This window comes from Narcine bancroftii, chromosome 7 (assembly GCF_036971445.1).
Source record: "Narcine bancroftii isolate sNarBan1 chromosome 7, sNarBan1.hap1, whole genome shotgun sequence".
Lineage (NCBI taxonomy): Eukaryota > Metazoa > Chordata > Chondrichthyes > Torpediniformes > Narcinidae > Narcine > Narcine bancroftii.
The window spans coordinates 64,319,380-64,345,731 of record NC_091475.1 but is presented as its reverse complement, the minus strand read 5'-3'; the positions used below and the strand labels follow the sequence as shown (position 1 = coordinate 64,345,731).

The 26,352-nt window shown below is 42.9% G+C and overlaps 1 protein-coding gene across 1 annotated transcript in view; it reads left to right on the top strand.

Moving 5' to 3' along the window:
- The window catches only part of zrsr2 (zinc finger (CCCH type), RNA-binding motif and serine/arginine rich 2), a 66,045-nt gene that overhangs the window by 25,614 nt on the left and 14,079 nt on the right, over positions 1-26,352 (top strand). Inside the window, exons 4-7 of the mRNA XM_069892454.1 lie at positions 319-388; positions 10,584-10,692; positions 14,050-14,136; positions 16,289-16,327. Of these exons, the coding sequence (XP_069748555.1) occupies positions 319-388; positions 10,584-10,692; positions 14,050-14,136; positions 16,289-16,327 (305 nt within the window). The remainder of the gene's footprint in view (positions 1-318; positions 389-10,583; positions 10,693-14,049; positions 14,137-16,288; positions 16,328-26,352) is intronic.

Below are 26,352 nucleotides of genomic sequence, written 5' to 3'. Positions count from 1 at the left end.
TTCAGGACTTCCTAAAAAAAAACTGCCAGATTATTGGAGTTTTACTGTACTCCAACCATCAGAATTAGGGTAAAGTGGTTAGCTCAAAATGCCAGGCAGTTAGTTCCTTTGGGAATTATCTTTAACACAGTCGTATGCTGGATTTGGAGATCTATTAATAACTCGTGCTTCTATGTGAATGGCCTTTATGTAAAAGAAAATTTGATCGGCCAATTCTGGTCATTTTTTAAAGATTTGATGCAGTCTGTGCACTTGGATTTTATGTTTGCACCTGTTGGTGACAGTTACAAGAATATAATTATTTTCAATAAATTCCAGAATTAGCCTGTGAAGATGAGGCTGAAGAGGCAAAGGACTTTGAAGAAGAAAAAGAGTTGGAGGCTGAAAGGTCAGTGGTCCTTTGAGATGGAGAGATTTTTCTTTTCAGTGCAAGAAGTTTCATTTGCTGTTAAGGTGAGAGATTCATTAACTAATGTGGAATCTTGGTAGAAAACTACTTCTTAAAAATGACAATTGCTTTTAATTTTAAAAAGACCTGATGGCCCCAGATCACATTAATCATCACCAAATCACACTAATTTTGATGTTCTGTGGGTGTCTACATTGTCAGGGCTGGATAATTGTTTAAATTGGGTGATCTTAGTCTGTTTTTACTGAACAAAAATGTAATGAGTTCTCGGCATCTTTTTGTGTGCATGTGTGGCCTGTTAACATGCTGTATGTCAAAATTTTAAAATTTAGAAAAGCACTAGTTGTGGCAGTGCACATCTCTTGTAGCAAACCAGCTCTGCTTCTATCGCTGCGCTGGTGGGCAGCTGCAGGAAGATGGCGCCATCGAAGCTTACTGATTGCCTTATGGCTTAGGCCACAGCTGGCGCCCCAGGCAATGTCATGACGTTACCGCCGCATGGGGTGGAACTCCCATTGACCTTAAAGGGGTGCGTGTGAAAATCAAATAAACAGTTCAACTGAAACCTCCACCGTGTCCTGTGGTGTGTTTCTGTGTGTGTAGCAGCCGCTACATTGGAGACCCCGCAGAGCCCAGACATTATCAGCGATCAGCGCTGTCTCCATTAAATTCTTTTCCCACCCCCACCACTGGACCCATTGACCTCGCACATGGTTCAGGCAGGCAGAGGCGCAGTTTCATCTCTGACAGATCACCTCTGACTTCACGATGTTCTACCATATGGTGAGCGCCCTGGATGAAGAAACTACAGCCAAAGTGGAAGACCTGATCCATGATCCTCAAGAGGAGGGCAACTATGTCGCCCTCAAAGCCCTCCTCAGCACCTTCAGTTTCTCACGTCGGCAGCTCAATGGTCTAGGGGACAGAGCCCCATCCACGCTAATGGATGAAATGCTCACACTGGCAGAAGGCCACAAAGCCTGTCTGATGTTTGAGCAAGCCTTCCTGTAACAAATGCCGGAAGAAAGCCAGCTCCTACTAGCAGACAAGGATTTCTTGGACCCTCGGAAGGTCGCAGCCCGTGCCGACATGCTGTGGAGAACCAAATGGAAGAACAAGGCCGCCATGAATCAGATCACTTGCCCTGGACCCAGCCGACCACAGCCCGGCCCCAGGCAGAAACCGGGGGAGCACCAAACCACCAACGCTGGGGAGCCCAAGCCCGCGAGTGCTGTCAGCCCTGCTCATACCAGGGAGACGACCAGGCCAGCCGCCACTGATGACTGTGACGGCTGGCCACATGAACAGCCCTTTTGCACCTGGTCGACAAGACCAATGGACAGTGTTTCCTGGTAGACACCGGAGCAGAGTTGAGCGTGCATCCCCTGACCACCGTTGAATCCCACACGAGAGCACGAGGTCTGCCCCTGCGGGCAGCAAAGGCCACCGACATAAAGACCTTAGGCATGCGGAGCATGCTGGACCAGACAAGTACCACTGGAAGTTCCTGCTGGCCACCGTGGGCACTGTGCTGCTGGGAGCTGACTTCCTCTGGGTGTACAGCCTGCTGGTCGACCTGAAGGGCAAGAGACTCGTGCACGCCCGCACCTTCCAGATCCTCCGACTCAAGTCATCCAGCACACACGGCCCAGGGATATTCACCACCTGCACACCCAGGAATGAGTACTCCCACATCCTAGATGAGTTCCCCGCCATCCTATGACCACAATTCACCGCCACCATGCCTCAGCCTGGCGTCCGCCACCATAGGGCCCTCCACTCCACGTCAAGGTCAGATGACTGAGAAGCTGCAGCTCGCGAAAAAGGAACTCTCCTGCCTCCAGGAACTTCGCATAGTCTGCAGGTCAGACAGTCCTTGGGTCTCTCCCCTGCACGTGGCCCCAAAAGCCTCTGGGGGTTGGTGCTTGTGTGGGGACTACCGCCAGCTCAACAACACAACCACGCCTGACCGATACCCCATCCCCCACATACAGGACTTCACAGCCAACCTACACGGCGCCAGGATTTTCTCAAAGGTCGACTTGGTGAGGGGCTACCACCAAATCCCCGTACACCTGGATGATATTGGCAAAACCACCATCATCACTCCGTTCGGCCTATTCGAATTCCTGCGGATGCCCTTTGGCCTGAAGAACGCAGCCCAAACCATCCAGCGGCTCATGAAATGCAATGGGTAGAGACCTGGACTTAGTGTTCATCTATCTTGATGATGTCTTCATCGCCAGTCGAGATCACAATGAGCACAAGATATATCTCTGCTCACTGTTCGCCTGCCTGGCTGAATTTGGCTCACTGTCAACGTGGTCACATGTCAGTTCGGGAAGAAGTCACTACGGTTCCTGGGCCATACTATCACTGCGGATGGGGCAGTACCGTCAAGGCCATACAACAGTTCCCCAAGCTGGACACCCTCAAGGGCCTGCAGGAGTTCACCGGGATGGTTAACTTCTACCACCGTTTCATCCCAGGTCCCACCCGCATAATGTGTCCACTATTCGCCCTAATCTCTCAGCGAAACAAAAGACCCTCGAGTGGTCGAAGGAGGCTGAAACAGCTTTTGTACAGACCAAGGCTGCCCTCGCTAGTGCCACCCTACTGGCCCACCCACACAGCACTCTCTGTGGCCATGTCTGCCAAAGCCATCGGGGGCATCTTCGAGCAAGAAGTCAATGGATAGTGGCACCTGCTAGTGTTCTTCAGCTGACACCTCTGACCTCCCGAGCTGAAGTACATTGCATTCGTATCTCTCTATCAGGCACTTCCGCTACTTCCTTTTACCACCTTCACGGACCATAAGCCACTCACTCAGGTCCTAACCTTTCCTACATCTCTGAGTTGACCACCGACATCCGACACCGGGCGGGTAAGGACAATGTCGTTGCTGGCGCGCTCTCCAGACCCACCATCCATAACTTGTCCCCTGGCCTGAACTAAGCTCAACTAGCTCAGGCCAAGAGAGGGGATGAAGAGATGTAGGCCTTCCGAACCGCCATCACCAGCCTGCGCCTCAAGGACCTGAAGCTACCGGGGAGCCATGATATTGTGCGACGTCTCGACAGGCTCGCATGAGCGGTAGTCCCCCCGCAGTGGAGGCAGGAGGCATTCCTGATAACCACCGTCAAGACATTGGTACGCGTGGTGGCGGAACATTTCATTTGGCACGGATTGAAAAAACAAGTGGCCTGGATGATGAGTTGCATGCACTGCCAAGCCTGTAAAGTCCAGTGCCATGTCAGAGCCCCTATACAACATTTCGACATGCCAGCCAGAAGGTTCAACCATATCCACATCGACATAGTTGGCCTGCTACCTCCTGACTGTGGTCCACTGGAAGTCAAGGTGGCTGGAAGCCATCCCGATCTGAGACACCTGCTGAGTCCTGCGCCAGAGCCCTGCTCGCTAACTGGATCGCCTGGTTCGGCTTTCCAGGCCACATGACCAGCGACAGGGGTACCCAGTTCACCTCCGCCTTCTGGGCGCAACTGGCAAACCGCTTGGGGATCAAACTCCACCACACCATGGCTTATCATCCCCGGGTGAACAGACTCGTAGAGCGCTTGCATCGGCACCTCAAGGCAGCTATCATCATGGCTAAAAGGACCCAATTGAACAGATGAACTGCCATGGGTCCTGCTTGGCATTCGAAAGGATCCGCAGGAAGACCTCCAGGTTTCATCTGTGGAACCCATCTATGGTGCACCGTTGTCACTGCCAGGAGAGTTCTTCGGGGCGGGCGCAGAATCCGAAGGAGGCAACCCAACCCTCCTCGCAGACCTCCGCAACAGACTTGCCTCTCTGGGAGTCCCACCACCAACCCACCACAGCAAACACTCAGCGAACGTTTCCAAGGAGCTGGCCTCAGCAGAGTTTGTTTTCATCCGTTGTGGCCTGCACCCTACCCCCCTGCAGCGCCCGTACGAGGACCCGTACAAGGTCCTGCACCGATCAGGAAAGACTTTTACTCATTGGTGGCAGGGAGGGGTATTCATGGTCGACAGGCTGAAGCTGGTGCATGTGGACTTGGATCAACCCATGAGGACAGCCAAACCTAAGCAGAGGGGCCGGCCGCCCAAGCAGCGAGACGTGTAAGCCGGTTCTTGGGGGGTGGCGCACATCTCATGGTGTGAACCGGCCCCACTTGTATTGCCATGCTGGCGAGGCAGCTGCAAGAAAATGGCGCTGTCGGAGTTTACTGATCGCCTTGTGGCTTAGGCCACAGTTCGCACCCCGGGCAACGTGATGATGTCACCGCCGATCAGAGCAGAACTCCCGTTGGCCTTTAAGGGGCATGTGCAAAATTTAAATAATCAGTTCAACTGAAACTTCCACCGTGTCCTGTGGTGTGTTTTTGTGTGTGTAGCAGCCGCTACATAGTGCTATTTAAATGTTGATGTTTAGAAAATTTGGATGTCCTCATACTAGGAATGAAAACTAACATATAGATGTTGCCAGTAATTAAGGTGTGTGGTGTTGACCTTTATTGTCTGCGGTTTGAATCACAAAGAAATGTCTATTGTCCTACAACTATTCCATGCTGATGCACTATCGGTCTAGTGACATTCACAGAGCCATCTCCCTCCCCCTTGTACTGTTGTGTTCTCTCTCCCTCATCCACCTATTACCTTCTAACCTGTGGGACTGTACTCCTACCACCAGTTTATTCAGATGCCGGCCTACATTTTGCTCATATCTTAATGAAGGGCTCAGACCTGAAATATTGGTTATGTACCTTTATCTTTATAACATGTTGTTTGACCTGCTTATTTTGTCCAGCATTGCGTTTTTACTACATATCATTTCCACGTTGCTGCACTGACATGTCATTCCATGGCCTCACTTACTGCCAAACTGAGACAAACCATCATTTTGTATTCCATCTTGCCATTCTCCAACCAAATAGCATCAAGATCAACTTTGTGGCAGCACACCACTAGGCAGGTGAACTGGCCTCGCTTGTATGGCGGGGCAGCCGGCCAAAATGGCGCTGTCGGGGGGGGGGGTTTCCCCTTCTTCTCAGTACTGGGCTCAGAAGCCTGCGCTGGGGGTGCCTCCCAGCACGGTTCTCAGCCAGGTCCGGGCTGGGAGTACAAGTCCAGCCCAGTAGCCTACAATAAATCAGTTCTGCTCACTGAGCTCAACCCGTTTGGTTGTGTGTTCTTTCAGTAGCAGTTGCTGGTACAACTTCTCCAATTTCCATTTACGCCATCACCAATCTTTCCCCCCTCCCCCTAACCTTTTTCTTGCCTGTCTCCCTTCCTCCAGCTCTCCACCACCTTCTCTTTCCATTCAGATTGCAATCCTTTCCCCTATCACTTCTCAGTTTTATTCTCTTTTACCTTCTTAGATGTATCCACCTATTACTTATTAGCCTGTACTCCTTTTTCACCCCCCCCCCCCCCCAACCTTTTCAGGCATCTCTTTTGTTTGCATTCCTGACAATGGGTTCAGGACAAAAACGTTGACTGCCTTTTACTTCCTATTGATGTTGTATGACCTGCTGAATTTTTCCAGCACTTTTGTGCACTGCATCTGTAGATTCTCTTGTTTCCAGCAATAGGTTCACCAGATTATCATTTCCTGAAATGAATAGGATTTTCTCTGAGGATAGATGGAGCTAAATGGGCACATACTTTGGAGTTTAGAATAAGATGTGACCTTAGCGATGTACAGTATTTAAAAATCTAAGAGGATGTGACAAGATAGGATTTATGAGGATACTTCTAGTGAAGGTCAAGGGGTGATCAATTTCAATCTAAAATAAAGCAGATTTTTTTCTCTTGTGAATCTTTGATAACATCCATTGATGCTGCCAACATCTATAAAGGTACTGTAATGGATTATAATATTGGGAGGATTTTGGTAAGATTAGTGGGTTACATACATTTTAAAACAAATTTTATTTGAAAGACTGAAGAATTTGTATTCAGTAACATTGTAAGATATCTGAATAATAATGTGATGCACATTTCACAAGTAGGTGCTAATTGAAATGACATCATGAAATGAAAGACCATTGTTTGTAGGGAGACAATCTGGCTGTTAAAAAGTAATAACAGTGTTCTAACAGAAAGGTCATACCTGGGTTTTGTTTATCTAAGAAAACAGCTTGACCAAGGAGAAGAACTCCTGTTGTTTGCTGAAGAAGATGGAGGTTTTACAAGAGAGAGAGTCACATGGGATTTCTGGCAGTCTCAGTTGGAGAGAGAGAGAGAGAGACAAGTTAACAAGCTCTATCAGCTTGTGTGGGTGACACCGAACAGTGCAAGCCAGTAAGAGCTGGTTGGAAACAGAAAGTTCCAGAGCAGTGGATGGCTGGAAGTGCCATCTGTCTGATGTTTCTCTTGGAATAAGAGGAACAGAACAGAACTCTGTGGTGGCCTGAGAGAAAGAGGTTACGATCTGGAAAACCCTGATGGGGCAAGTTTCATCAGCAAGACATTGAGGTGACTAATGGTGCAGTTGTGGAAATCCTGGAACAACAAATCTCTCTCTGCAAACCCTACAACTTTCCTGAGCGGTAAACATTTACCTTTCGAGCACCAACGCCTGGTGAACTTTATACATGTTAAATTCTGTGCACAGTACAAGAATTGCCTGCATCTAGAGAACTTGGAGAAGGAGAAGTGAGATTGAACTGTGAACCAAACAACTTTTCTTAAATTTACACACACATCACATACATATGCACTTAGAATTAGAAGGGGGTTAATATGAGTTAGAATCAAACTTTAACTTATCTCTATACTTAACTATTTTCATGTTTAAAGTTGATTAAAAATAACTTTTGTTTTTAAAAACTACATGTCTTGGTGAATGTCTATTGCTGCTGGTTTTGGGGGTCCTTTGGGCTTGTAACATTTTATGGGGGTTCATCCAGTCACTTGAACATGAATTTTGTGGGTTATTACTCAATTGATTGTTTTTCCCAGCTAATTTAAAGCTTGAGTGTGAAAAACAGCAGCAATGGATGTTGATAAGTTTTTGTCAGAACCATTACTTGAAGAGCTGAAGAGCAAGAGAAAAGAGGAACTGATGGTTATTTCTAAAGCATTAAAACTGACTGAAGTTAAACATTGGATGAGGAAAGTACAAGTTCAGAGGATTATAGTGAAATATTATATAGGTAAGGGTAAATTTGTTCAGAAGGACTGAGATTTTCCAGAGGATCGATCTGGTGAATTGGAATTGGAGAAATTGAGGAATGAAGAAGAAAGAAAAATTGAGGGTGCAAGAGGAAAGAGAGAAACGTAATTTTTGAGTTGCAGAGACAACAATATCAGGCAGAGGAAGCTAAAAAGCGGAGGATATATGAGTTAGGGTTAGCTGAAAGACCGATTAAATTAGAGATGAAAATTGAGAGAGAGGAAAGTACGAAAACTAAAGCTGTAACTCCTGGAGAGAGGATTTTGCCTAGTAGAGAGGTAAATCTAGTGCCTCCTTTTGATGAGGGAGATATAAATAACTATTTTCAGCTTTTTGAAAAGGTTGCTGAGAGCTCAAAATGGCCAAAAGAGAAGTGGACTTCTCCAAAGCAAAGTGGACTGCTCCAAAATGTATTGAAGGGAAAAGCACACATTGCATACTCTAGCTTGACTGCATAACAAGTGGCAAATTACAATACTGTTAAAGAAGCAGTATTGTAAGATTATGAGTTGGTTCCAGAAGCATATAGACAAAAATTTGAGTTTGATTAAAAACATGGAATCAATCTTGTATGGATTTTGCTTTGAAGAAATCTATATGGTTTGACCGTTGGTGCACCTCCAGAGGAATAAATAATAATTTTGATAGATTGAGAGAATTGATGTTAATTGAGGAAATTAAAAGGTGTGTCCCAAAGAAGATTAAATTATACCTGGATGAGAGCGACGTGGCAGCATGCAGCGAGATTGACAGACCAATTTGCATTAATTCATAAGGGTACATCTCAAAGTGGTAGACATTTTCAGAAAGTTCATGTGGAGCCTGTTCAGAATATTAATATGGAGCAGGATAGTAAGCCTGAAATTAAATCTGGAGAGAAGGTTGGAAAGGACAGAACTTCTGGATTTGTATGTCATTTTTGTAAAAAACCTGGTCATGTTATTACAAATTGTCTAGTATTGAAAAACAAAAGAGAAAAGAAGGTTTTACCAGAAGCATGTATTCAAACAGTTGAATTTGGGCAGAGCAAAAGATTCTAAATAAGGGTGTCATGGATGTTTTCAAACCTTTTGTTTCAGTAAAGGAGGGAGAATCACAGGTTCCAGTTAAAATTCTTATGTATATTGGTTCAGCACAATCATTGTTAGTACAAGGAGTTTTATCTCTTGATCAAACAACTGACACAGGGGAGACCACTTTGATTAAAGGAGTTGGAGGTGAGGTGCAGTCGATATCTCTTTACAAAATAGTGCTAAATTCAGGACCTGTTGTGGTAATTTCAAACTTACCCTTGCGGGTGTGGGGGGGGTGGGTCTCAATTTTATTATGAATGATTTGGCAGAAGATAAAGTTGGGTCAGTTTTAGATTAGTAAGCAGGTCTAGGAAAGATGAGGTGGAAGAGAATTGTGAAATATATCCTGTGTGTGCAGTAACGAGGTCCATGTCAAGGAAATTATTGAGAGATGAAGAAGATCCAGTTGACAGAGATTTGCCAGATGCTTCTGAAATGGTTTTGAAAGAGAGGGGTAATTGTGAGAGTAGGGATTTATCTTTGTCAAGGAAAGAGTTAATTCGGCAGCAGAGAGCAGATACAAGTCTTATTGACTTAGCAGACAAAGCAGTAACAGGAGATTGGAAATGTTATTTTATCTTGAGTCACAAGAACAGAAGCAGTTGAAGGAATTAATTTTAAAGTACACAAATCTGTTTCCTCATGTTCGGAAAAGGACATCAGTGATTTATCGATGTGGATGTCGGAGAAGCAAATCCCATTAAATAACGTGCATACAGAATAAACATTCAGAAGAGTAAAATCATGGATCAGGAAGTGGAATATATGTTGAGAAATGATATTATTAGACCTTCGAACTCAGATTGGAGTGGTTCTTGTATTCTGGTACTGTTTTGTACAGATTACAGGAAAGTTAATGCAGTAACTAAAACAGATGCTAATCCTATTCCAAGAATGGATGATTGTATTGATAAGATTGGAAAAGCTAAATTCCTTACTAAGTTGGATTTGTTGAGGGGTTACTGGTGTGTGGCTTTAACTGAGAGAGGAAAGAATATTTCAGCTTTTGTTACTCCATCTGGTTTATATTAGTACAGTGTGTTACCTTTTGGCATGAAAAATGCCCCTGCAACATTTCAAAGGATGATTAATTTGGTAATCCAAGGGTTAACACATACAGATGCTTATATTGATGACTTGGTCGCAATAAAAAGTGACACATGGGAAGAACATTTGAAGGAATTGGACAAATTGCAAGATTATCCAAAGCAAACTTAACTTGGCAAAGAGTGAATTTGCAAATGCCACTGTGACATACTTCGGTCATGTAGTTGGTCATGGCAAAGTTGCACCTATTTAAGCAAAAGTGAATGCAATTTCTGAGTTTCCTATTCCCAATGGTAAGAAGGCAGTGAGAAGGTTTTTAGGAATGGCAAGATATTACAGGAAGTTTTGCAGAAATTTTGCTGAGGTTGCTCTTCCTTTAACCAACCTTTTGAAGAAACAGGAGAAATTTGTGTGGACTAAAGAGTGTCAGACAGCTTTAGAAATTTTAAAGGATATGCTATGCCATTATCCTGTGTTAAAATCTCCTGACTTTGATAAACCTTTTTCTGTAGCAGTGGATGCAAGTGGAGTTTGATATTGCAAGACTGTAATCTGCAACTTATTCATATCAGAGGTTCAAATAATATAGTGGATTAGATAGATGTTAAAATTGATCATGTATAAAATGCTCTCAACATTGTTATTTTAATATAACATGTATATATTGTGAATTGTTATATTTTTAGTGGTTTTAGAGACAGTTTAGTTATTACTGAATTTTAACTCTTAAAATTCCTTTAAAGAAAGGGAGGTGTAATGGATTATAATATTGGGAGGATTTTGGTAAGATTAGTGGGATACATACATAAACACATTTTAAAACCAATCTTATTTGAAAGACTAATGTTGAAGTTTCATGTTGATGCTATACTGTATGTTTCCTCTTTTAGGCAACGATTGCATTTAGAATGGTTGGAAAAAGAAAAGCAAGCACAGGAGGAGTTCCAGCTAAAGAAGGAAAAGGAAGCAGCAGCACAGAAAAGGCAGGAAGAGGAGGAGGTAATTGATTTTCTTTAGCACTTTATCACCTTTTTGTGGAGTGCTTTTATAATAAACTGGGGGAAAACTGCGTGCAAATTTTAATAGTAATGAGGCAGATTCAACCGTTAAATTCAAAACGGAGTTCTAAATATCAACGTAAATAATGCATGGGACTGCAGAGAGGGTTGGAGGCTGACAGTGGGCCTAGCTGGATGGCAGTTACATAGAACTGGTTTGAACTTGACAAGCTAAATAAACTCTCATGCTGTAACCAATTTGTGAACTCTTATGTTTAAGGATGGTATTTATTCATTTGAATTAGAGGCTCTCAATGATCATGGCTCAATGTCCTTAGTATTGAAGCTCTAATTAAAATCATTTTGTCTACTGGACAGGCTGTATCATTAATGAGCCAGACCCCTGAAACACCGTCTATTCCAAGCTCTGTCAAGGGAATAAGTTTCAAGAGGAGGTGCAACAAGACTCTTTCCTGCAGCTCACAGTGCAGAATTAATCTTGGGATGATCGATCAACTAATTTGGACTAAGATGAGGAGAAAATTACTCTTATTGCTATCAGTCTTTGGAATTCAGTACCTCTCAGGGCTATGGACAAAAGTGGTGGATTTTTAGAATCTTAAGTCATGAGGTTTAGATAGTAAAATGGAATGGAGGCTAGGTTCAGTAATGAAGTGAATTGATGGCAAGCTCAAGGCTCTGTTATTAATCCCCAGCTCTACTCACTTTACACATGACTCAGTGACTTAGTACAACAACACCATATACAAATTATATTACAGTAGTGGGTTGTATAAAAAGGAGGCAATGAGTCACCATACAGGAGGGAGATTGAAAACTTGGCTGAATGGTGCACTAGCAACTTTCAGAAGGGAAAACCAGGTGGAGAGGGTGAGCAAATTTAAATTCCTGGGAGTCACTATCTCTGAGGACTTTTTCTGGACCCAACACACTAATGTCATTGTGAAGAAAACATGTCCGTGGCTGTATTTTCTCAGGATTTTGTGGAGGTTTTGTATGACATTGAAAACCTAAGCAAACTACTATAGATGTGCAATGTGCTGACTGGCTGGATCACGGCCTGGGAATACTTCTGTGTGGAAAGCCCTGCAAAATGTAGTGGATGAAGCTCAGTGCATCACAGGCAAAACTATCCCTACCATTAAGAAAATCTATACGAAACACTGCTTTTGGAGAGCAGCAGCAATCATCAAGGATCCACACCACATGTTCTGTTTTCATTGCTGACATCAGGAAAGAGGTATAGGTGCCACAAGACTCGCACCACCAGATTCAGGAACAGCTGCAACCCCTCCACCATCAGACTCTTCAACAACAAACTCAATCAGGAACACAGTTAAGGACTTTTACTTTGCACATTATTTATTTTTGAATGACTATATTCTGAATTGCATAGTCAGTATGTTTGCACTTTCTTTCTTTACATTTTTCTCTTTTGTATACATATATTATACATGTATTGTATACATAGAAATTCTGCCTTGCCCACAGGAAAAAGATTCAAGGTTGTATGTGATGTCATGTATGTGCTCTGGCAATAAAGCTGAACTTGAATTCCCGTGCTTCAGTACTTAATCCTAACTGAGCAGTAAGAGAAAATTAGCTTGTTGTGCAGGTGAGGTATATTTTCAGCCTTTTGAAAGTGTGGTATATGTTTGAATTAACACGATAACTTCCATTTTATAGCAAGTATTAAAAGGCTGGTGTACTTTTGTCTGTTCATTTAAAAAAAGAACTAAATCTTGCTAGAGAAGTAGGTCCCAGACTGTTGACAAATATACGCAGATGTACAACACGGTAACAGGGTCTTTCGGCCCTCGCGCCTGGTTGACCCATAAAATCCCCGTGTTTTGGATGGTGGGAGGAATCCGGAGCACGCAGGGAAAACCCATGCAGACATGGGGAGAACATACAAACTCCTTACAGACAGCATGGGCTTCGAATCCCAATCGCTCTCACTATAACAGTGCTAATCGTGGCTCATCTGAGTGGCAGATGTGATTCTGTTTTCTCCAATGGTGGAGCCTGGGATTCTCCATCTTTGTTTTGAATCCTATGTATGTGGACTAGGTAATAGAAGTTTTAATGCTTCAAATTGTTTCATATTTTGAACTGATTTTTAAAAATTATTTTATTCATTTGTTTTCTAATATCTCATTGTTAATTTTGGCAGATCCTTGTGTTCTGCCATGGGCTTTCCAGGGTGGGACCTTGGTCTGAAACTTGCTGGTTGTCTGGATTTTACTGCTTCAATTGTGGATGCCAAAGGCCAATGAGATTGGTTGTGCTCATTCAGGGCAAGTGTGTGTAGGTAGGAAAGGGACTGCAGGCAGCAGTTTCAGGTATCAGGCCATGTCCAAAAAAGCTTGACCATTCAATTTTTACAAAGGATGAGTCTCCATGGGAGTTCACAATGTTTACTCTAATTTAAATGAAGTAATCATCCTGTAAAAGGTGAAAAGGTGACATGGTTAGGTTAGCTGTTAGTGCAATGCTGTTATAGTGCCAGCGACCCGGGTTTGAATCCCATGTTGTCTGTAGGGAGTTTGTACGTTCTCCCCATGTCTGTGTGGGTTTCCTCCCACTGTTTTCTCCCACAGAGGTTGTAAGTCAATTGGGAGGCACGGTCGGTTTCTGAGCTCTGTTTAAATTTAAAACATTTAAACTCTGCATGAGAGAATGAGATCTGCATTCAATTCAAGATTCAATTTATTATAGTAATAAAAGAGTGTCATATTACATGAAATTTCTCTTTGCCTGCTATATGGCCTCTGTAGGACCACAACACATTTAGTCTGGTGGGGGGATGGGGGGAAGAAGAGATGAACTGAAATCTAATTTTTAAAATTTCCTTGTGGTTCGTAGGAGAGAAGTACAGAAGAAACCAACTCAATCACCCCTTCACAGGGAAGGGAGCCATAATTTTGAGCAGTGTCCTAAGGGGGCAATAGCCAAAAAAGGTTGAGAATGGCTGTTCCACAGCTCCACCAATGTTTGTCATTGGCACAAGGACAGCTTCTTCCCCACTGCCATCAGATTCCTGAATAATCGATGAACCAAAGACACTCCCTTATTTTTTTGTGCACTATTGTTATTTTATTTTTGTAGTAATGTTGTAAGATGGTTATGATATGTATGTTTGCACTGTGATGCTGCCGCAAAACACCGAATTTGAGGACTTATTCATGACAATAAACTCTGATTCTGATACCTGCTTCCCACTAAATTAGAAAGAACTTGAAAAGTGAGATTGACTTCAAACATGTATTGCTTTCAGCATTAATGTGAATTTGTGCAATGAACTATGGCAGTGATGTGTTTATTTTTTTGTCACCAGAGGAAAATCCGAGAAGAATGGGAAGAGCAGCAGATGAGAGAAAAGGAGGAAGTAGAGCACAAACTTCAGGAGCGGAGAGAACGAGAGGTGATTCCAGCTCTTGGAGGATAAATTCACAACATTTATATCCTCTTTTTTAAAATAAAACTTTGGGATCTTAAAAAAAAATCTCCAATTAGTCTTAAAATAGAATAGTGTTCCAAGATGATACATTTTTGTCATCAAGCTAGGCTCTGTGTTTTACTTGCATAAAAGATAAGAATTAAATGTACCAAAGTCATCTGAGGTGTATTGATTGGAAGAATACATTTCCAGGTCCTCTAGCAGTAGTAGGGTTCCTTCTCTCAGCATCAATCCTGGGTGGAGAACACCAATAAGCTATTTTTCTATCACAGGTCTGCAGGCAGTCTGCAGTTTAGCCAACAGTCGCTGCTTTCTCTCTGTATATAGTGAATTTAAATGCAGTTGAGGGAAGTAAAGAGTACATTCTTGTAAAATCTCTAAATGTGGGTATCTCTCGTTTTTAAATTACATTTTATTATCTTCACTGACCAAGTGATTAGTAAACTTCTTAGTGATCTATATTTTAGTTTAATATTTCATATTATGCCAAAATGTTGTATTTAAAAATAATTTTTAGAACTCCATCCACTTGGCATTTGCAGTAATTTGTTTTTATTTCCACTCCTGAGCTTCAGACTTGTTCATTTATCTTGTTGACAAGTAGACATTTTGTGCTTAAAAATGAATTGTTCTGTATTTTCCAGTTTAAACTGCATATTAGTAAAGTAGAAAACTGTTCCCCTTTTCTATACTTTTGGGTCTGTACCATTATGATGTTTCCACAAAAAAAAGTGATAGAGCTTTAAATACTGAATGCTAAAGCATACCCATATCTCGACCCATTGTGTTGAATTTGGGCAGTGGGAGGAGTAGGCGAATTTGATAATGTAATGGTATCTTCATTATGTTTAAGGCAACAAAGGTTGGAATGTAGCACGGAATGACTTTGGGATCAAATTCTTCTGCATTAGTGTGTTTGAGGCTATGGGGTGAGGTGATTATTTATTATTAAAGGTTTTTCTCTTGTTTAAAATGTTCAAGTTTTAGCCAAAAGAGCTCTTTTAAATAAAATACACTGAACTAACAGATCAGATTTTCCTGAGCCAAACTAATTTTCACTGTAAAGTGATTGAGGGATTAATTCTTTTAATAGCAAATTTGATTTGTAATCTGTTCAAACTTTATTTTAAATCATTGTCAAAGAAGTACTGTGGTAAGCTGGTACTTTTCATGCACAGTTGTGATTATATGATGACTATATCTTTTGGAGAAGGATGGAGGATGGTTACAGGTTTATGGGATTTTTGAGGGAAGATCCTGACTAAATGGTGCAGTTTCCAATTATTTCCAAGGTTAAGCCAGCATAATACTGAATTAACGAACAAATTGATTGTACAAGAACAATTTATAAACCCAAGGAACTTTATAGAAACTGCAGGACTCCTTGCATTTCAAGGAATGTTTTATTGTTGTTTAGCTTTGTATTTACATAATTGTAAATTATTTGGACCTATACAAATTATATTCCTTAACAGCCCTGTACAAAAGAGTTTCTACCGCTTGTCTTTGCTAATTCATCAAGACGTATCTTTTTCAAAATATTTATCAAATGTGACTAGCAGTTACTTCATGGATTCTTTGTTTAAGATGTCACCTCATCCTGTGTAAAATGCAGAAGGTTTACTGGTGGAAACATTGTTGTCTCACACCTTAGTCACTAAAGCTTAGTGCTTAATCAAGAGCAGTTTTCTCAAATCTTGCAACATGTATCAAGATCAATTGTTAGAGCCAAATTCATACAGAAGTGGTTTCTAGTTTTCTTGTTATCACGCAAGCAGGGGAAAACACTGTGCTTTAAATAATTTTCATTGAATTTATTCTACGTTCTTCAGCATCTAGTAAATAAGGACTGAGCTGGTCATATTCCACACACTTAATATCCATGTAGCTGCATATATTTTTGTTCATTTTCTTGTGTTTTGCTTTATGGTAAATCAATTCAAATGATACCCTGTACATTTTGTGGTTTTTGAATTTAGTTGCTTTAAAATAACTTGGATATTTTGACAGTCGGGAATTCACCTTCTAAGACTCTCAATCTTAACAACTAGAATCAGATATGTAGCAGACATATACTGCAGGATTTTTACCAGTACTATGTTTACACCACTTGTAGGAGGCTGTTCAGAAAATGCTGGATCAGGCGGAAAGTCAGGTACTATTTGGTTTTTGAATAATTATACAATTTAAACTGACTGCATTATATTGAAAGTGTTTAGTTATCTTGTCCTCAACTGAAGAGTTATGAAGGATCTGCACTCAACAATTGAATACTAATTAGTCACAGCATTACAGAAGTGTATTACCAGATCACTCAACCATGGTATGTACAATGAACAAAGCATTGAATTCTACCTTCACAGTCCATTGCCTTCCAGACCTTGATTACCCAAAATATTTTCTTCAGAACCTCTTGAATTCTCCTACCAATTAATTTAAATTTTTGCCTGTAGTTTTTGATTCCTCAACCCAAGGGAATAGATCATTTATCATGATACATTTCAATTAAGATTTCCCTCTGCCTTTGTAGCCAGAGAAAATAGGGTGTGGTGGTGGAGGGGTATTTGTCTGATCAGTGTTTGGACCTCTGTCACTTGAAATGTATTGACTTGGGTCAAAATAGATGTGGCTGATTAGTAAGTTTACAGACCACACAAAAATTGATGGAAATGTGGGTAGTGAAGGAGGTTGTTAAAGGCTTCAGCAGGATATAGATCAGTTGGAAAAAGGGGCAGAAAATTGGTATATTGAGTTTAATCCAGACAAGTATGAGGTGTTGCACTTTGTGAGGTCAAATGTAAAAAGAAAGTAACAATAAGAGGCAGGACCATTCGAAGCATTGGGTGCTTCCATAGCTTCCTGGAATTGTGTGGCAAGGAAGGCATATGCTGTTTCTCTGGCAATGCTGAGTACAAAAATTGGAAAGTTAGAGTAAAACTTGGGTTCGGACACATTTGGAGTATTGTGTGCAGTTCTGGTTACTCTACTATAGGAAGGCCACTCCGATATAAAACCTACGACCCAAGGACCTCGCTGCCACGTCCCAGCTTGCTTGGCCACGGCACACGAACCATGGGTGAAAAGGGTGGGGCCAGTACTGCGCACACTCCACTCCACCTAAAAGCTCCTTTGCGCAGGCCCGAGGACAGGTCCACGTCCTCCCCCTCCCTCCACATCCTCCTGACGTGGACATTTACCCCTCCATAAATCTTCATCCGCCAAGCCAAGCCAAAGACTATAGGAAGAGTGTGGAGGCTTTAGAAAAAAGGGTGGAGAAGAGCTATTGACTGGATTAGAGAGCAGCTATAAGGAGAGGTTGGGCAAACTTCTGTTGTTTTCTCTGGAGCATTAGAGGTTAACAATGCTTCTTAGTGTTATACAATATTGTAACATACCCTTCTGCCTACTATCAAGTTCCCACTCTTTACTAATCCTTTATTTGGGTTTATTTGCCCATGTAGCAGCACTACAAGTTCCAGCAAACCAGCTCCTGAACGTCATGACATGACGTCATCTGGGAGCTTTTAAAAAGGTTGCACGCGTCTGTAAACAGTTTTGTTTGGACTTCCTCTCAACTGTGACTCATTACTTTCCTCTCGAATTAGTGACCCTGACGGGCTCAAAACAAAATTTTGGATCAGCGATGGACAGTGCAGCAGTATCCCAAAAACTGCCTGTATTTTAGACATCGCAACCTGACGTCTGGTTCAGGCAGACAGAGGCACAATTCCACATCAGAAAAATAGAGGTGGATGTCACCAAGTATTACCATGTGGTGAGACCCTTGGACCAGGACAAAGCCTGCCATTTTGTGGTTTTCTGTCAGGAATCACCACCCCACAGTGAGTATGAGGTGCTGAAAGCACTCCCAATATTTATGGGCTCTCCTGGAGAGAGTGAGCTACGCAGCTCTTCTACATCAACAGCCTGGGAAACCGTGCTCCACTGGTGGATGGCGAAAAGCTGTGTTTGCTCTTTGAACGGTACTTCTAGAGCATTTTCTAGTAGACATCTGCCTCATTATCCAATGAGGATTTCAGCGACCCTCGAGCAGTGGCTGCACAGGTGGACATCCTGTGGCCTGCTTCATAGCAGGGTATAAAGCCCATTGAAATAAATGCTGCGTCACACCCCAAGGCACTGAACCTTCAAGTCCCAATGAAGTTAACACAGTCTCCACCAGACAGACGAGACTCAGACTAGCAGCTAGAGCTTCTATCACCCAACATTGGGGCACTGATGCCCACAAATGCCAGGCTCCTGGAAATGCCCAGGCCAGCCGTTGATAATGATTATGACAGCTGGCCACCAAAGCAGCCTCCTTTATGTCTGGGATGAGCTCTCGAGGCAAAAATTCCTTGGACACTTGTACCAGAGGAGCAGGTTCCGACCTCACGGCTGTAAATAACAGTACTATCCGTACATACATGACAAGAACTGTGAAATTCGATGGCAGCAGGTTTACATGGAGGTTCACTCTTGTTGCCGGGTCCTGGCCGTTGCTGGGAACAGACTTCCTCCGTGCCCAATCCCTAATGGTGGATATGAAAGGACGCCACTTGGTGGACAGCACGACTTTCCAAACCTTCCATCTTGGAGATTCAAGGTTGCATGCCCTCGAATGTATGAAGAATGACTTTGCCAGAATACTCGAAGACTTGCTGACATCGTCACTTCCCAGTTCTCCATTGCTACTGCGAAACCTGGTGTATGCCATCGTATTTTGACACCAGAACTGCCTGTATACACCAGAAAAGTTGCACCTTGTGAAGCAGGAGTTTGCTAAAATAGAGGAGTTAGGCATTATACGTAAGTCAGATAGCCCATGGGCGTCACCGTTGAATATGGTGCCCAAAGCCATGGGAGGCTGGAGACCTTGCGGCGATTACAGATGCCTAAACAATGCAACAATAACAGAAGGCTATCCTGTGCCCCACATATAGCAGATCTTTATGGGGCCAGGATTTTCTCAAAAATTGATTTGGTGCGTGGTTACCACCTGTTAACCAAGAAGGTCTGCCTAAGATGGCAAATGTAATGCCATTTGGCTTATTTGAATTTTTATGGATGCCCTTAAGGCTCAAAAATGCCGAGCAAACTTTTCAGCACCTGATGGACGCAGTGGGGCATGGCATGGACTTAATTTTCATCTACTTGGATGACATTCTCGTCGCCAGCCACACCCATTCAAAGCTCTTTAACCACTTGCGAGAGTTTGGGGTCACGGTTAATTCAGCAAAGTGTCAGTTTGGACAGTCAACCATCAAATTCCTGGGACACAGAATCACATGGTGGATGCCATCACAAGATTTCCGGAACCATCAACACTCAAAGGTACCCTTGGGATGGTAAATTTTTACCACCGTTTGGTTCCTGCTGAGGCATATGTCATGAAGTATCTTTTTGACCTGATGTCTCAGAATAAAAAAAGAACTTTGTTGGATGGAGACAACTACAGATGCCTTTCAGGAGATTAAAGACGCACCAGCAAGCGCAACTATGCTGCGTCACCCACGGATGGACACGCCAAACGCCTTATCGACAGATACGTCTGATATGGCCACAGGAGGAGTGCTAGAACAATACGTGAATGAACAATGGAAGCCACCACCCTTAAGCCGACACCTTTGCCCTCAAGGAAGTACCAGGTAAAGTGCCAGCAGTTCCTCATCAAAGGTGCTGTATTTGCACAGCAAAGGTTTTATGGTCTTTACAGACTATAAACAATTAACTTTCACTTTCGGTAAAGCTTCGGACCCTTGGTCAGCCCGTCAGCAGTGCCACATCCTACATTTCAGAGCTTTCTATGAAGATAGAGCTCATCTCTGGAAAAAGGAATGCTCTCTCCTGTGCCACTTTTCAACAATTTTGGCACTTTCCCAAAGTGTGATGATTTTGCCCTGGCAGAGGCTCAACGGCAAAACACAGAGATACTTGACTACAAGACGGCTATTACAAACATGCACTTCCAGGACATGGCTTTCAGACCTTGGGGCAATCTGATACTTTGTGATGTCTCAACAGGACAACCACGTCCTATTGTTCCCGCCTCATGGAGGCACTGTTTTCTCGATGCCATTCATGGCCTATCGCATCCCTCCATTAGGTCAACAGTCTGCCTAGTTTTAGTTTCTGCCTAAATTCACCTGGCCTTAAGAAAAAGTCACTCACTGAGTGAGGACGTGTGTCGATTGCCAGATGTTGAAGATACAAATGCAATTAAAATCTCCGCTCCAGCCATTCGAACCGCCAAAGCTCAGATTCGACCATGTACACATTGATATTGTCAGCCTAATCCCAGTGTCCAGGGGATTCAAATATTTATTCACCATTAACAAGTTCACTAGGTGGCCAGAGGTGGTTCCCATGGTCGATGCTTCAACTGAGCCATGTGCAAGAGTTTTTTTGTCTTGGGTCTCTTGTTTCGGTCTGCCTGCACATGTCACTTTGGACAGAAGTCCACAGTTTACCTCTGGAGTGCTTTATCTAGAATGCAGCTCCACCTTACCATAGGCTGTCATCCACAGTCCAACGGTATGGTGAAGTGGTTCCTTAGGCACCTGAATGCAGCACTTGTGTCCTTCTTACAGGGACAAGATTGGGCAGATGAACGTCCATGGGTGCTACTGGGCATCAGAACAGTGCCTAAAGAAGACCTCAACTCATCATCAGCAGAGTTGGTCTATGGAGCACCTCTGGTCATTCCTGGAGAGTTTGTGCTGTCTCCTCGTGGACGAGAAGACAAGCCGTCATTGTCACTGTGCAAGCTGAGGGAGTGGGTAGGAAAACTAGCTCCCATACCAGCTTCAAGAAATAGCACACAATCATTCCCATGGAACTCTGAGATTGAGTGTTTTTTTTCCCCTGAAAGGATCACCCTTACAAACACTCATGAAGGTCCATATAAAGTGCTATGAACTCGAGGACAACATGCCTCTTAGACGTTGGGGAACAACCTCAAATGTTCACAGTGGACTGGTTAAAATCTGGACACGTTGACTTTGAACAGCTAGTGCCACACCCAATAGTTCCATGGCGTAGCTGGCAGCCAAAGACAAATGAACTGGATCGTTTTGAGCCAATTCAGAGGGGGGGGGGGTGGTGGGAGGGCTGTAGTGGCTGCTGAACATCATGATGTCACGACGCAGTGATGTCATTGGGGTGCATCACATGGGGTTTTTAAAAAAGGTTGCACGTCTGTAAAGTAAACAGTTTTTTTTTGAACTTCCTCTCAACTGCAACTCATTACTCTTTTCTCAAATTACCCACTGCGACATCAGGGGCTACACCCTTCAGGCAGTAATGGATGTCAGTGTTGAACTCTGATTGCATGAGCTGTGAGAGAGCAACTGCCAGGTGCACCACTGCTGCCGGTAATTTAATTTGCTATAGAAATATAGCACGGTAACAGGCCAAATTAACCTTCTAACCCCATATGCCTTTGAAACATGGGAGGAAACCAGAGCACCCAGAGGAAACCCGCACAGGTCATAGGGAGAATGTGTATGGGGAGATGACCTTATAGACATCAGTGAGTTTGAACCCATGTTGCTGGTGCTGTAATAGCATTGTTTCAACCTTCTCGCTGATCCTTCAAGAAGTCAGTTATACAGCACAGAAATGGGCTCTTCAGCATAACTGTCCATGCCGTCTATGATGCCCACGTACAATAATCCCTTCTTGCGTCAGGCCCTGTAATGGAAGATTCTAACTTTTTTTTAACTTTTGCAGCCTTTGCTTCTGCAAGGCTGAGAACCTGCTTGTTTTTAGAATCAGCAGACATAAGCTAAATTCCACTGAGGGGCCAGAGATGCTGTTATCTGATGAAAGGACATCTGTGTACCAAGAACATTTAATCTTCCTGCTTGTTTTGGTCACAGACTGTCAGAGGCCTAGCCTTGATGCAAAATAAACCATTGTATTCAAAATGATAAGCTGAAAATTATGTTATTCGATAGAAGCCTAGCATGCTAGCTTGCTCGCTTATCTTTCTTGCTGTGCTGGGAATAGGTGCTTGGCTAAGCAATTTTTGGGTAATATGGTCCCGCTGCTGAAGTTTGAGTCTCTCGGAGAGATGGCAACATCTCTCAGCAAGAAGAAGAACTTCTAGAGTCCAGCCAAAATCCTGGTCGGGGGAAGGTGGAGAAGCTGCTACCGGCGCCCTGACAACCTACTACAAGTGTGCAGTCGTTGCCTCGCTTCGGCAGCTGGGACCAGTCCAAGCGTTGATAAGTATAGTTGGGAAGGGCTTGCATATTGTAGTTTGAAATCAGCTTTTGAATTTGTAATAAACATTTGTATAATCTGAACTGCTCTTTCGGTAGCTCAAACACTGTGGCCAATCTAAAATGGACAAAGTGAGAGGTACAAGTTTACCCAAGGCAGGCCCCTATCACTTTACTCCTTTACCTAACAAAGTTCATCGTAATTGTATCTGCCTCTACCACCACCCCATCAGCTTCTTCAAGATACTACCTTTTGTGTAGAAAATCTTGCCCCTTAGATGTTCTTTTTTTTTGTTGTCTTGTTTAAAACCAAGCCCTCTAGTTTTGGAGTTCTATACTCCGACTGTCCACCCGATGTCCTTCATAATTTTACAAACCACTATAAGACCACCACAGCTTGCCAGACAGAGAACAAACCCAGTCTATCCAATCATTCCGTGTAACTGCAGCCCTCCATTCTGCGCAGCATCCCAATGAACCTCTTCTGGTCTCTATTGCTACCACATCATCCCTATAGTGTGGCAACTAGGATTGCACACAATTGTCCAAGTGACATCCATAGAGAAACATTAGGGTTAGGATTGCAGTCGCTGGAATCATGAGCAAAGAATTGCTGGAGGAGCTCACCAGGTCAGACAGCATCACTGGGTAGAAATGGTCAATGTTTTTGAGTTGGGATCCTGTATCGAGACTAGAAGGAAGGGCCAATGTTATGTATAGAAGGGGAAAGGAAGTTGGAGGGACAGGCTCAGAGATGATGGGACAGGATGTGTAAAAAGTGGAGAGATGGGTAGTGGGAAAAATCATGGGGTGGGGGGGGGGAGTTAAAGGGAAGTTAAATTAAATGAAATAGTGGGGGTTACCTAAAATTAGGAAAAACAATGGTTGTGTATTGTTCCTTGAGTTTATGTTTGGCCTCACCCTGATTATGGATACTGACATGTCGCTGTAGGAATGGTTGTCTACTGGAAGCTCCGGTTTTAACCCACAACTAGAGGGCCGGTGTTCAGGGAAGTGGTCGCCTAGTCTGTGTTTGTGAGCGTTGTGTGCATTGGTGAGACCAAAACACAGATAGGGTGACCACTTCGCTTGATATTGGTGAGAAATCTTGATCAATGTTGCATGTGCTGAGATAAAGAGCCTTAAGCTGTGACATTTTATCACTTCTACTCATCCTGGATTTACTTTCTGCCATATATCTTTGCTTGTATTTTGCACCCTTTCCCCTGCACTATTATGTTCCAGAGCTCTCATTTTTTGATTTTTATTAAAAAAACTTCCCAACATGAGAGCACATTCCTCAACCCTACTGATTGGTTTAAAGCAGCCATTTTCGACCTGTTTTTGACTATGAGCCCCTTAGGACTCTGCTCAAAGTTTATGCTCCCCCTCCCCTCCCCGTGAAGCAGTCAAGTTTTGGTTTCTTCTGCACTTTTCTTGACTATATAAAAAGCATAAAAATGTTTATATTAATTGAGGCTTTTACTTAAATGTGTGTAGCCCCTAGTGAGCGGGTGGCGGTGGGGCACAGGGACCCATTGAGAATGGCTGGTTGAAAGACCCATCTTTGACCCTTCTGGCTGCATGTTGATTACAACGTCCAGACAAGTTCAAGTGCAAGCAAATGGGACGAGCTCAGGGGGCAGCTTGGCTGCAAATCTTCATAAATGTAAGATGAGAGAGAAGTATCTGTTCAAGATTAAGCTCACCTATACTTCAGAATAGTACTTTGGGATTATTTTGTGTACAATAGAGAGCACACAGGACCTTGTGTAGATTTCTGTGATCAAGCTATTAAGTTTGGACTTGACTGGCAAACGCAGATCAATATTTTAGATTTTTAATTTTGGGATACAAAATGGTATCAGGCCTTTCCAGTCCACAAGCCTGTGCCACCCAAATACAGTTAACCTAACCCTTTAGGTCTTTGGAAAGTGGGAGGAAGCTGGAGGAAACCCATGTGGACACGGAGAATGTGCCAGCTCTTAACAGAGAGCTGGAGATTCAAACCTGGTGCTGTAATAGCCTTGTGCTAACCATTTGACCTACACTAGAGTGTGCAAAACATTAATGTTCTAGTCCTGCTATGGACCTTTGCATCACTACTGAATGTTAGAAATCTAGATCCTTGCAGCGCTGAAACAGACCATTTGGCCTTTCTAGTCTGTTATGAACTATTTTTCTGCCTAGTCCCACTGACTATTAGCCCTCCATACCTCTCCTATCCATTTATCTGTCCAAATTCTTATTAAAAGTTAAAATCCTGTCTGCATTCACCTCTTCAGCTGGCAGCTCATTCCACACCCCGCCCCTCACTGTGTGAAGAAGTTTCCCCTAATGTTCCCCCTAAACCTTTCCCCTTTCACCCTTAATCCATGTCCTCAAGGTTGATTCTCACCTACCCTGAATGGAAAAAGCCTATCTATATTTATTCATAATTTTAAATACCTCTATCTCCCCTCATTCTTCTATGCTTCAGGGATAAAAGTTCTAATCTATTTAACCTTTCCCTGTAACTCATTTCCTGAAGTCCAGGCATCATCCTAGTAAATCTTTTCTGCACTCTTTCAATCTAATAGATATTGTTTCTGTAGTTAGGTGTCCAAAACTACACACAGTTCTCCAAATTTGGCCTCACCAATGTCTTGTATAACTTTTCATAGCTTCCCAACTCAATGCTTTGATTTAGGAAGTCCAATATGCTCTATTTAATACTCTGTTCCTGTGATGCCACTTTCAGGGAACTATGTATCTTTTTCCAGATCCCTCAGTGCCCGATCGTTTACAATGTATGTCCTTTCTTGATTTGTCTTTCCAAAATGCAATACCTCACACTTGTCTCCATTAATTTCCATATGCCATTTTTCCCCATTCTTCCAGCTCGTCCAGATTCCTCTGCAAGCTTCGAAAACCTTCCTCGCTGTCCACAAGGCCTCCAATCTTAGTGTCATCTGCAAACTTGCTGATTCAATTTACCACATTATCATTCAGATCATTGATATAGATGACAAACAATAATGGTCCCAGCACCAATACCAGAGACACACCACTAGTCACAGGGCTCCAGTCAGAGAAGCATTCATCTACCACCACTCTCTGGCTTCTCTTGAACAGTCAATCTGAAATTGTGTTTACAACCACATGAATATTGAGTGTATGAATCTTCCTAATTAACATTCCATTGGGACCTTGTCAAAGGCCTTACTAAAGTCCATGTAGACAACATCCACACCCTTTCTTTCATCAACTTTCCTGGTAATTTCAAAATTCTGAGATTGGTTAAACATGACCTACCATGCACAAAGCCATGCTGATTATCCCTAATCAGTCCTTGGCTATCCAAATACTTATATATCTGATCTCGTAGGACACCTTCCAATAATTTACCTATTTGTCCAGTTCACTGGCCTTTTGGAGCCTTTTTTTTAAACATGAGCAACCCTCCAATCCTCTGACACCACACCTGTAGCTAAGGACATTTTAAATATTTCTGCCAGAACTCATGTAATTTCTAAACTAGCCTTCCTCAAAGTCCAAGGGAATACCTTGTCAGGTCCTGGGGATTTATTCACCCTCATTGGCTTTTTTAAAAAAAAAGCAAGCACCTCCTCCACTTTCATTTATATTGGTTCCATAACCTCACTGCTTGCTTTCCTAACTTCCCTTGACTCTGCTAATTTCCTGAGTAAATACTGATGCAAAAAAAACTATTTAAGATCTCCCTATCTCTTTTGGCTCCATACATAGTTGATCACTCTGATCTTCAAGGGGACCAATTTTGCCCCTTAATATCCTTTTGCTCATAATACAGTATTCCCCCCCCCCACCCTTATCTGCAGGGGTACATTGCAAGACCCCTAGAAGATGTCTGAAACTATGGTTAGTACCAAACCTTATACAGGGTATGTGCCACTTAGCGTCTATAAGTTCAGTGAAATTGGGTGTTATAACGATG